This window comes from Conger conger, chromosome 8 (assembly GCF_963514075.1).
Source record: "Conger conger chromosome 8, fConCon1.1, whole genome shotgun sequence".
Classification (NCBI taxonomy): domain Eukaryota; kingdom Metazoa; phylum Chordata; class Actinopteri; order Anguilliformes; family Congridae; genus Conger; species Conger conger.
The window spans coordinates 40,276,078-40,288,470 of NC_083767.1; the positions used below are offsets into that span (position 1 = coordinate 40,276,078).

Genomic DNA, 12,393 nt, shown 5'->3' on the forward strand with positions numbered 1-12,393 from the left:
TAATTACCTCAGCAGTGCGGGCCTGGCGTCTCCTCCTCCTCCTCCTTATTCCCCTGGCATGTAGTCGTGTAGGACTTGACAATCCCTCTCTAATCCCTGATCCAGCCGTGAGCGGTGACGGCACTGAAATAGCTCCGTAATGGCTGTGTTCATACAGATGAGATCCTTTAACTGTCTTCGTGGCAAGACCACAGTTTCTCTGCGCTTCAGAAGTGCGCCAAAGTCGGAATTATTCATGGTACGCTCCTCTGCGGTATCCACTTGTCTGAGCCCCGCCACCATTTTACCACTGAGAGGGCAAAATTGATATCCACTTGTGTTCCTCAAGCTGAACAAAATGTCTGCCAGTGTTGAATTTCAATGTTGTTTTTTGTTTTTCGTCTTTCGTCCCTACCCTGCGGGATGTTGCAAATCAAAATCCATGGTTACCACATATAGATATATGACTCAAATGTTATTACTGTTTGTCATATGCTATAGTGCAATCTAAACAGTTCCTTATTTATTTCAGTCCACGTTTACAAAATACATTATAAGGGCCCAAATATATTTCAGTCAATCACTTGAGTAGCAGAGAGTATACCAGTAGGATCTATCACATAATATGCAGAATAGACACACGCGCGCGCACACACACACACACACACACACACACACACACACACACACGCACACACATGACACCTAAAATGCAGGAATGTTTATGGAAAATAAAGTCAACATAATTTATTAGAAAACCGTACACTGTTCTACAACGGCCATCAGTTACACTGAACCAGTGGTTCTTCCTGAAACCCCTCTCCTCTAAGGAATCCAGTCGCGTGTTCTCAAAGGGACATGATTTAGCTGCCAGGTGTTCTGCGATCGGCGTTAATTTGGGCGAGGTTGAAAAGGCTGGCGTCTATCGTTCCTTGGACGAATTGTCCAAACGCGCTCTGTCCCTCAGTTAGCCGTTCCAAACAGCCCTCATCCACTCTGCACTTCAGATAAGTCTATCTTCATTGATAAGAAGCCTGACGTGGGCCAGCTAGCACCTGACACTGTCGGCAGCCATCTTAGTGAGTCGGGCTGAGCTGCTTGAAGGAAATACCACGGGCAGCTGGAGGTGGACATTTTCTTCTTCTGTGACATTTTACATGGTGAATGCAGCCACAGTCACTATCAGTATACTGTACCTAGCTCAGTTTATCACCTCTTATCACCTTATATTAAAGGTACAATAGGTCATTTCGGACTTCAAACGGCCAAGAGAGGAATAGCAGCAACACACACCACTGTTTATCCCTCCCCCTTCCCTGTAAATGTGCTGATGTTGAAACGTCATTGGCTGTGGCAGTTAGAACCCATTTTCAACCAATGAGCTTGAATTGTTGTACAGTTATACAATGTTTTGGTACAGCATGTCGGGCCTGTATATTTTGAAACCTGAATTTAACGACTATAAACACAGGCAGAGGGTCAACATGTCAGTGAACCTTTTTCAATGATGGGAAGGGATTTAAAATGGTCTTGTAACAATGTTTTAACTCAAAAATCTTACCTATTGTACCTTTAAACCATATTTGACTGTTCAGTTGGCAGAAATTTCAACTGCACTGTAGGGCTGTTTCAAAGGATTGCCTTCCTCTGACATCAGGTCCGCAGATACAATATTTAAATCTTGGGTTTGCTCTTCATAGTGTGGAATAAAGCCAACACACTGCATTTGAGCTGTCACTTCAGTGGGCCTAATCCACTAATCCACTTGTCCACAGGATCACTTCTAATATATTAATAATTTAACCTCACGTGTGCAGTGTATATCAATGTCATGTCCTTAAGCAGTGTCAGATATGCATATTAATACATCCATTCTAAAAATGGTGCGTTAACAGTTTGGACGGTCTTGAAATAACACTGTTGGTAATTTTATATACCGAGGTATACGGCATTACTGAATATCTATCACAAGCACTGAAATGAAATGCTCTCGCTTCAATTACACAGTTTATAATTGCATACCGAAATTGATCTTACCGAATCCGAGCTTTGACCGCAAATTGAGGCAATAGATATGAGCAAGACAATGGCTGCCTTCTGAATGTGATGATCACTGATATTTTTGTAAATTATAGACTTCGCTAGAAGCGTATCGGAATTTTCCATTTTGACAGCAGCTCCTCCGGTGAAATGTCAGCTCTCTGTCACCTGCTCTCATGTGCGGCTGAGTCACTGTATGATTTCTGTGTATGGTTATGAGCCGCGGCTGTTCCTGCCACTGATTCTGATCGCTGCCAAAAAAAACATCACTTGCTTAGACTGATTGAGGACAAAGCATCACAGAAAGTCCCCTCCCCGATTCACACTGGATGAAGTGATATTAATGGTAGTAAATGATCCCATATATAATGTTTTTCATGTAACACTTGATCTTGAAGCTGTAGTTCCTTATCATATCTCTTATAATCATCCCTCACTTTTCTTAAATGGCTTGCCATAACTTTACTGACTTAGCCAATGCTTGCAATTTGAGCTGGACTTGATGTTCATGTCTATGTATAACTGATATTTTATGAGAATTGTACCTTATCTGACCTGTGTTCTGAAATTGCTCCAGTGACCTTTGGTATGCACTTACTATACGCCACTTTGGATAAAAGCATCTCCCATTCAACCCTGTTCCTCCAATCACGGTCCTGAGGGCTGGGAACTGCATGTTCTCCATTCTGTCTGTGCATGAGAGACAGCTATGATAATAGGCTGGCCAATCTGTGGCACTAATTACCTGTGTGTACTATTTATACCGTTGGATATGTGTTGTGTGTAACTGATGCGCTGGTTGCAGTATTCAATGCAGCCACACAAAGGCCAAAGCAAATTTTCCTACAGGGACAACAAAGTATATTGTGTCATATTGTATCGTAACGTAACAGCTAATTTCCTGGGAGAAAAGAAAAGCAGGGCCGGATCTGGATTGGAGGGCCAGGTTTGAGTCCCCCTGCTCGTTGTAACCCAGCGCCCGTGCTCCCTCCGCAGTGCCGTCATGGGCCATCATGGCCATAGCCTTCGTCGCGGTGCTCCTCATCCTCACCTGCTGCTTCTGCGTCTGCAAGAAGTGCATCTTCAAGAAGAAAAACAAGAAGAAGGGCAAGGAGAAGGGCGGCAAAAACGCCATCAACATGAAGGACGTGAAAGATGGAGGGAAAACAGAGGTAAACAGGCCCAGGTCCCGAGTCCTGGAGTCTCACCGATTCACCTGCACGTTCTCCTGCTTTATTTAACACATACTGACCCAATGTAGTGATAACACACCTAGGCGCTGATGTTTAACGCAGAATAGCAAAGTAATTTCACATTAAAGCAAGTTTGCTGTATTACTGCTGCTTTTAAGGGCAGTTGATGTATGTTCAGTATAATGTTTATGAGCTGTCAGCAGTCCCTGATTTTATGATTCCATGTTTAGGGCATGCATGTCTTCATAGCATTAGGATAAGTATAAGATGTTCTGCAGGCACGATTAGCTTCGTATAGTGAAAATGTCTCACACAGTGACTGTTTACCGCCCTGTTCACTGTTTTTCTTGCTCGTTGAATGAATGAATGAATTTCACTCACGTGTTTGGGCTCCAGGTTGCATTCTTCCGGGACGTTAGCGGGAGAATGCCTTGTAGTCGGCTCCAAAGTGCTGCCTTTACGCTACTCGTTATCAGTTTTGTGGATAAAATACCCTTTAATAAATGTCTGACCTGTTTCAGTACTGAGTGTGCTTTTGCTGCATAATGAAATCGGTATTAACCCAGAGAAATGGCGAGAGGTAATAACATTGATGGGGGTGCATTAATTCAGCCCCCCCCCACCCCCTTTGAGAGGCGCAGGGATCATGATATGGAACACATAAACTCTAACCTCTGTTTGCATACTAATTGCATAAAGGGGGCTTTGTGGCACTGCGCTTCTGACAGATTAATTGGCTAAATCCATTTAATACAGGGTTTGAGGCCATTGCGGCCATCTTATTTCCTGCTCAAACAGAGACCGTGGCCCCCATTTGTGAAGGCGTATGAAACGGCTCTTCTGTGTACTGTGCATTACTGTACACCTACCGTATGATTCAATAATCCCAGGGAAAATATTTAGTTGGAGGTGACGAGCATTTATAAGTTCATCCTAGCGTAGCATGAGTTTCCAACTAAGCTTTTCCCATGGGGTTCAATGTCAAATGCTAATATGCTAAGTACATTAATTAGCAGCCTTCAAATCATTGTGTGCATAGCCATTGTATGCATAGCATGTCCAGTTTATTAGTGCGGTCAGTTTCCAATCAAAATTTGACCAAATCTGCGTTATAATGAAGGCGTGAATCTTGCCACATCAGTGTCTCAATGAGCAAATTATATTTAAATCGAGTGACATGTTTATTCAAGTCACTATACGTGGGATAACCCTCAAAACTGATCCCGTGTATTTCAAATAGTAATCAAGCCCTGTGTTAAATGCTTGCAAATTACATTCACACATGTGCAAACACATATATACATGCACAATGGGATCAAACAAAACAGAACCTTTTGCTGATTGCACATTTGCCTTTTCGAATGTTATACTGGTCTCATTTCTTAAACCTTTATCACTGGACGTCAGTTACTCCAGTTGTAAACCACAGACACATCTCAAACTGGGCGCACAGCTAAACGCCCGTGAACACGTTATAGGACCCGTAGGCCTTCGAAATCCTGTAGTCATTTCTCCTGGTATGCCCAGAATGTTGTGGGAACATTGTGTTATGGTTGTTTTAATGTGTGTTTCTTCCTTCTATGTCCTCCTTATGTGTGTTGTGTCTGGTGACTGTGCGGCTCTGTACCTGCTGGTAGGTCCCATCGCTGTTGGATCTTCTAAGCCTGCTGCTCTGACCTTAGCCTCTTGACAACATGTTTTTTCCCGTAGAAACCAAACAAAAACAAAAAATGTAATCATGCATACAATACCTGCATATCCACATATGTGAAAATATGTGTATATCTACGTATGCACATAGACATGACTGCTCGGTGCGGCTTCAACGAGGTTGAACTAACTTGAGTTTTCTTTGGAAGCATTTCCTGGCGCTGTATACAAGCTTTGATTTGTATTTTTTTTATTACTGTTGTTTTTTTGTTTTTTTAAAGGCACCCACAAGCAAAGTGCCCAATGATTAAGCTACCGGTTAGCACAAATGCTATACATTATAGTATGAGAATTCAATAGAATATGTGGACATTTCAGCCACAAAATATGACACCAAAAAAACATGGTGTTCATGCTTCACCGTCCCCTGTTGGCCTAACTCAATGGAAAGACACAAACAGACAGTACCATTTGCATTTATACGAACTAAACTTTAGCCTTTATTTACAAGGACGCCATGGTATCTGGACAGCCACAGTCATACTGCTTGTTAATACTGTCGCTGGCTAACGTTACCCAGGGCTGCATACAAAAGTATGTGATATGCAAGAACAAAAACACGATAGCTAAGTAATATCTTAAAACTACCGGGAAACAGGTGAAGCTAAAGTATTATCACTATTATTGTTTGCAGCTGGTCTTAATCATTTTATCTGCAATTTCTGCTCCTCTTTGTGGACCCGTGATTGAATCTGAAAATGCTAAATCGTCTCCACTTTACCTGTATCATAGAAACAGTGTCTAGGCCAGCAAATCATATTTGGGCTTATCCATATTTAATTCTTAAGCACTCTCTTTGTGCAAATTCACACAGAGGAGGCAGACAAGTTATTCAGTATTCAGTTGGGCAATAATCAAAAAAACAGAAACCGGAAAAAGGACGAGAAAAGATACTCAAACGAGTTCAGCCTTTTTGCTTCCGCACCAGCGACCCGGCCGACTAACGGGAGGGACAGCTCACGTACACCCTGCCCCCACTCCCCCACACCTTCCGCTGGCATGACGCTTGCTGTCAGGCTTCCCTGGCCACCTAACGCCGCTGAAGCGCGTGACAATGCGACTGTTCCCCCAGCCAAACGACCGAAAGGGGGGAGGGGGGGGAACTCACACTGTGCCATACTACCAGAATGCCCTGCATGTCCGAACAGCGGTCTGACTTCTTGAAAGGCAACTTCGCATTGAATGACCTGGGTGGGGAGGGGGAAGCCATTTTGAGACTGAGATGAGATTGCCTCTTCAATCGCATGCTGACCTGATGATAAACTGCCCCCCCCCCCACCCATTCTTTGCCGCCTTCCCCCCCCCCCATCCCCAGATCAAGGTTAGCCAGGGACTCACGCTTACCTTCCTTGACATTTAAACACTTTTTATTTATTCATATACTTATTATGTATTTATACTTTTTTTTTCCACAAGGTGAGCTGATAGAAATAGCAACAATGCCCCCCCCCCATCCCCCCACCTTATTTACTTTATACTTTTATCACCCAAATGCCTACTGTGAGGTCCATAAGTATTTGGACAGCGACACAATTTTAAAGGGCTGTGATTCCTACGCCGTGAATCTGATATGGATTTGAGGTTTGAGAGTATTTACGTCCGTACGGAGCGAACACAGCCCTTTAACATCGTCTCACGTTTGGACCGAACCGTATTTTCTATCTCATGTACTTTTGTTTATTTCGTTGGCCATCGCTTTAGCCCAACCGTCTCACTGGCAGTTTGAATGACACGGGGGTCGTGACCCCCAGGCTAGTGCATCTCTGAGCATGTCCGGGCGCTAACCTCGCCGTGTCTTTAGCGCTTGCTCCCCGATAGCGGCAGCGTTTCGGGAGCGGGCCCGGGTTTGGGCGACGGCGGCCGCACCAGGACTGACTGTTGGTGGGTGTCTCCTTCAGGCCTTGAAGGATGATGATGATGATGATGATGCAGAGACAGGGCTGACCGACGGCGAGAAAGAGGCCGAGCCCAAGGAGCAAGAGAAACTGGGCAAATTACAGTGGTCCTTGGATTACAATTTCACCGAGAACCAGGTAAGGAGTCGCCTCAGAAACGCCTCCTGTGTGTGTCCTTTCCCCCTGTGTAAGTATAGTCACCCATGCCTCCATCCCATTCCCCCATCGCTCCATTTGTCTGTTTCTGTTGTAGTCGAACTTTCACCCGGGTTCTCCTGTGCCTCGGCCTGACCCAGGTCATGTGCAGAGCAGACCTGGGTCAAATACGTACTTGTTTTGGATTCAAACGCTTTACTGAGCTTGTCTGGTGTATTGGAACCTATAAAAAGGTCCTCTTGGTTGGCTCAATTGCACCAGGCATGATCAATCGAGAACAGAAAAAGTATTTAAAAAGTATTTAAATCCAAAACAATTATGTATTTGACCCAGGTCTGATACGTAGCTTATACTCAACGGCGTCTCCTTTTGGGCTATGCGATCACGTTGCTAACAGGCGTTAGCTTTGATTGAGAGACGGACGTTTCTGTGAGAGCCATCCATCCCTTTCCCCTGATTTCCAAAGCCACAATCCTCAGGATTTTGGAGCGTGGAGATTCTGAGAGATTCAGAGAGAGCGGGCGGTGTGAGAGCAGCAGGAGAACAGAAACGCGGGGTGGAGATGAGGCGGGGTTCTGCGTCTGCTCTCTCTCACAGCCGATGAGTCTTAACGGGGAGCGACGTGAGGACGTGAGACAGGTCCAGGAGGCAGATGTTCCTCTGCAGATAATGGCGGCAGCGTCTGAGCCCGGCGTGGCTCCACTGTGACTCCCGCTCGCCCGCAGACGTAAACACACAGCCGGCAGGCCGTGAACATCCACCTGTGCCCGGCGCTCCTGCCCGGATTTAAAACAACAACTCCCCCCCCTCCTGCCCACACACGCCAAAAGAAACATGAAGGATTTGTCTTGCTCACAGGCATTGAGCATTCATAATTCCATATTTCATATACCGATATATAAATATGGACTATACCATGAGCCAATGAAGATAAAACTCTCCTAACCACTACAAGAAGTGCAAACGGCAAAGCCTTTTGGGATTGATTTATTTATTTATTCAATATTGTGCTCTGATTAGTGACATTTTTTTTTCTCTGATTCCAAAAATCCAAAAGAAAATGTATTATATGTATTATATTGTGGGGAAGGAGTACTGTATATATCCTGTACAGCTAGACTAGATAATATTTCGAAAATCCAGCAGTATTCTGCAGAATTTACACGTTGTGCTTATTTAGATGTGAGGCTGCACTTGGCTATGTGCCCCGCCATCTTGGGCGTGTGCAAGGCATGCTGGGCTTTGAAGTACGGCAGGAGTACAGCTTCAGAGGAAACTACAGGGAGCGGAACCACTGCACAGACCCACAGCAGAACAGAAGGGGCCAGCCTCTGCCTGCAGAACAGGCCTGCCAGCACTGGGAACGCCCTGTAGAGCTCCAACTTCAAGGAGAACGGCTGTCCTTGGGGCCCACATTAAACGGTGTGGCCCAGGTAATTGTTTGGCAGACTGTCGCCCTTTTTCCCCCTCACCCTTATGGGACTTTAGAGGGGAGCGTGAGGCTCGCTCCTCACTTTGTTTAAAAGTCTTCAGCCTTTTCTTCCGGTCCAGCAGAGCGAGGCGGTGTGGACAGAAGAGAAAATAAAAGCAGTTTTTTTTTCTGTGTGTTTTTAAAACCTTCGGCGGATTGAAGAGAGGAGCTGGCCCAAAGCGGCATGGAGAAAGCTCTGATCCGTCTGGCACCCGTTTAAGAAAGGTCCACCTCACGATTCCCGTCACGGATGCGGTGTTGAGCGGGAATATTACCAATGCTTAGCGTAGGAGTCGGATTGTGTACAAAAGGAAAAACAGCTATGATTCATTTTTGCATTTTGCATCTAAAGGTTTTCAGCTGCCTCTTAATGGGTTCACAGGGAGGCCAATGCAGTGCAAATAACTACAATATGCACATTTCTCCCTCAGCACGGAGCATTTCAGAAGGAAGTGACGATGACGACAGACCTCAAAATAACTCAAATACCAAGGCTGTTTTCAAATGAAAGGCTTTTTACGAATCAGTTCCCATGACATTTTGCAGCCAACAATATAATGTGGCCATGTTGTTGGGAGTCAGTAAGAACAATGATGATGGTGATGGTTTGCATATGCACCAAGTCTCACGCTGTGTACACTGGATGTACCTACTGCTCGTGGGGCTTGAGGAATGAAGCCAATGCATTGTGGGAAATAACCTTCAGGAGCTGATGAGGGCTTGGGGATGGTGGTCGTGACCAGTCCTGCTGTTCGACACCTCCCCTTTTCCAGACACTTCTATCCGAAGCGATGTACAATAAGTGTGAAAGTCTTTGGTCTACCGAACAGAGGTTATATAATGTGCAATTCTCATAACAGGGTTGTTATCCATAACTGTGAACATCAAGCCGAGATACATATAGGCGAAGTCAGTAAGCGTATTATATGTCATAATAGCACCGAACCTGTCCTTTCACAGCTAGTCACAGCTAGAACTCTTCACAGAAGAACATGTAGGCAGCTGCATACTTCCAGATAAAGAAACCACGGTTTGATAGATAATTTTCCAATTCATGTTTAATTTCTGAAATACTTTGTTCTCAAATAACAAACCATGTTTTTCCGAATGTGTTATAGATGAAGGCTATAACGCGGCCTTTCATCTTTTAATTAACAACTATAGCTTTGTTGGTATTATAGTTTTTAAATGGCAGTTAAACTGATTATGGCAGAAGCAATGTATTGCATTTGCCAACAAAGCCAGTAATAATTGTAGATTATTTTTTATTGTGATCAATGATTGTTTACATCTTATTGGTACCCTGAAGATCCTTTGTCCAGTAGATAAATCATTATTGTATTACATGGCATGATGACAGATACTTGGTGTTTGGAGAACTGTGATCCCAAGAAGATAGCCATTGCAGTTAATACGATACGTCCACTATGAAGACCATTGAAAACTTGAGTGAAAGAAGGGAGTACTGTAGGTAGTGAAACCAGTGGCGATTAAAACAGTGTCCAGTGAATGCACTTGTTTTTGTTCCAACCAGTGGTCTTGTAGGGAAGCTAAGCTTTAGCACGTACAGGTTTTTGGGGGGTGGGATTAACAATTTCATCATCCCCATTTTGTTTTCATTCCCTACCATGCCATGCCATGTGTGCTGTATCTGGAAGTAAATATGTGCGGTGTTGTGATTGGTTTGGTCTGGTCCCTGTGTACACCCCTGCCTACTCGCCTTTCCATATCGCTCATCGTTTCCTGTAGGGGGCGCCCCCCCCGCCCCTAGCTACGAGCTTTATTTCTTGATTCAAAAATTTCCCAGACTGTCCGAACTGGGTCCCCTCACAGTATACGGTGAGAAACCAGGTCGCTGCGCCCAAACATCCTGCTCACCCGTAGATTTCCCCTTGATGGCTGTCTGATGAGGCGGCTGATTGGCTGACTGGCTGACCCTAGAGGCCAAGCAGGAGCTGCCCTGATTGGCAGGTCAATCAGTCTTCAGAAACCCTGCAGTGTAGGCTAGGAATAGAACAGCCAGGCAGACTTTATTTATGGGGCTCACATGTTTTTGTATAGCCCCAGAGCTGCCCAGCCCTGTTCATGGAGGTTTTTCACTCCAACCCGAAGAAAGCAACTTATTGAACAGCTAGAGTTACTAATTAGTAGAATCAGGTGTCCCAAATTAGTGTTGAAGTGAAAACCCTGCTATAGCCTGTTTTTTAGTTGTGCATACCAGTGCTGGGGACTGCTAGGCCAGAGGCTCGTGGTGAGAAAGTAAAAAGTAAAGTAAAAAAAGTTAAAGTGTACATTGGGAGTTAATCAAAGCTGGGCTGGGGGAGAATTAGCGGTTAGCCTTAGCATGGTGGCGGGGTGTTAGCGTTAGCAGTTAGTCTCAGTGTAGCATTGGAGTGTGAGCATTAGCGGTTTGCCTTGGAGTGATGGTAGGGTGAGTGTTAGCAGTTAGCCTCAGTGTATTGGTGGAGTGTGAGCATTAGCAGTTGGCCTTGGAGTAACAGTAGGGTGTTAGCAGTTAGCCTCACCATGGTGTTGGGGTGTGAGTGTTAGCGGTTAGCCCTTGCGAGGCGATGGGGGTGAAGGCCCCTGGTGGTGCTGTCAGCCCAGAGTGTGCCGTTGAAACCCTGTTGTCTTTGCATTCCCCCCCCCAGCTCATCGTGGGGATCATCCAAGCGGCTGAGCTTCCCGCTATGGACATGGGCGGCACCTCGGACCCCTACGTCAAAGTGTACCTGCTGCCTGACAAGAAGAAGAAGTTTGAGACCAAGGTGCACAGGAAGACCCTCAACCCCAGCTTCAATGAGCAGTTCATCTTCAAGGTATGCTCCTTCTATAAAACACACAATTTTTTCTGGCAATGGTTGAGCCAACCAAGAGGACCAGAAGGTTGGGTTTTGACTTTTTGAGAGTATTTCATAGGTTCCAATACACCGGACAAGCTCAAATTCTTAACTGAACCTTCTAATGCTGACGTAACGATCACTACTGGTAAAGCAATGGACTTTACTGGACTTCACTGACATGCCAAAGAAACCTTCTCTTCCCACGGCTAATAGAAGCCGGCTTTCTGTCCTAGAATCTGCCCCTTTCACCAGCTGCTTTATCTCTCCTTGATCTAGTGGCAGGTGTTTGTTTTTTCCGACGTGTATTTGTTTGCTCTTCCCAATGCCTCATTAACAGTGTGTTACAGATCCGCAGATGTTTGCGAGCCTGTCATATGGTGTTCCTCTCCACGACAGTCACCAGCTGGGGCATCGATAAGCTCCTGACCGATTACCTGCCTGACATATGCTACGGTCTGCTCTAAGCTGACAGGTGCATTAGCCAAACAAAGGCGCACGTTGCCCTCGGAATGACTGAATGGCGTTGTGTGCCTTTCATGTGTAATTCAGAACTAATAATCAAAACCAACAAACAGGCCCGTAGTGTGGAGAGAGTACAGGTGGCAGCCATCAGTGTATAATAACTGTGGAAAGATGGCATTGAGTGCAGCCTATTCTCGCGTGGCTAAATTTAGAGGTTATAAAGCCCACAATATATTCACACTGAATAGCGGTGGTTTCGTCATCTGATTATGGCTGCCTCCATTATTGCGATGAAGTAGCTACATAATAACATGACAATGATACTGTCAAGGACAAAATGGCAAATCCCTGGTCTTATCTCCTCTCTAGCCAATCAGGCGGCTTGTCAGGCTGTTGTAACAAGCCCTACGCAGCGCGGCTCTCCAATCTGTTTAATGAATTTTCGCTGCGGAGATGATTATTCCTGGAAGGTATAAGGAAGCGTTCTATCCCCTCACCCAAGCACATGTCCAGCAGGCCTTTGGTGAATTCATAGCAGATAAGGCCACTTGCCAATCATTGTCTTGTGTGATGCTTTATGTTATATGGCGTGTGTGTGTGTGTGTGTATGTGTGTGTGTGTGTGTGTGTGTGTGTGTGTGTGTG

General features: G+C 45.1%; 1 protein-coding gene across 4 annotated transcripts in view; it reads left to right on the top strand.

Annotated features, from left to right (window-relative positions):
• The window catches only part of syt1a (synaptotagmin Ia), a 252,729-nt gene that overhangs the window by 208,194 nt on the left and 32,142 nt on the right, over positions 1–12,393 (top strand). For 3 of the 4 annotated variants that reach the window (XM_061252641.1, XM_061252640.1, XM_061252642.1), the window contains 3 exons: positions 3,016–3,191; positions 6,821–6,955; positions 11,096–11,263. In XM_061252641.1, the coding sequence (XP_061108625.1) occupies positions 3,016–3,191; positions 6,821–6,955; positions 11,096–11,263 (479 nt within the window). The remainder of the gene's footprint in view (positions 1–3,015; positions 3,192–6,820; positions 6,956–11,095; positions 11,264–12,393) is intronic. The other variant, XM_061252643.1, reaches the window with a different exon arrangement.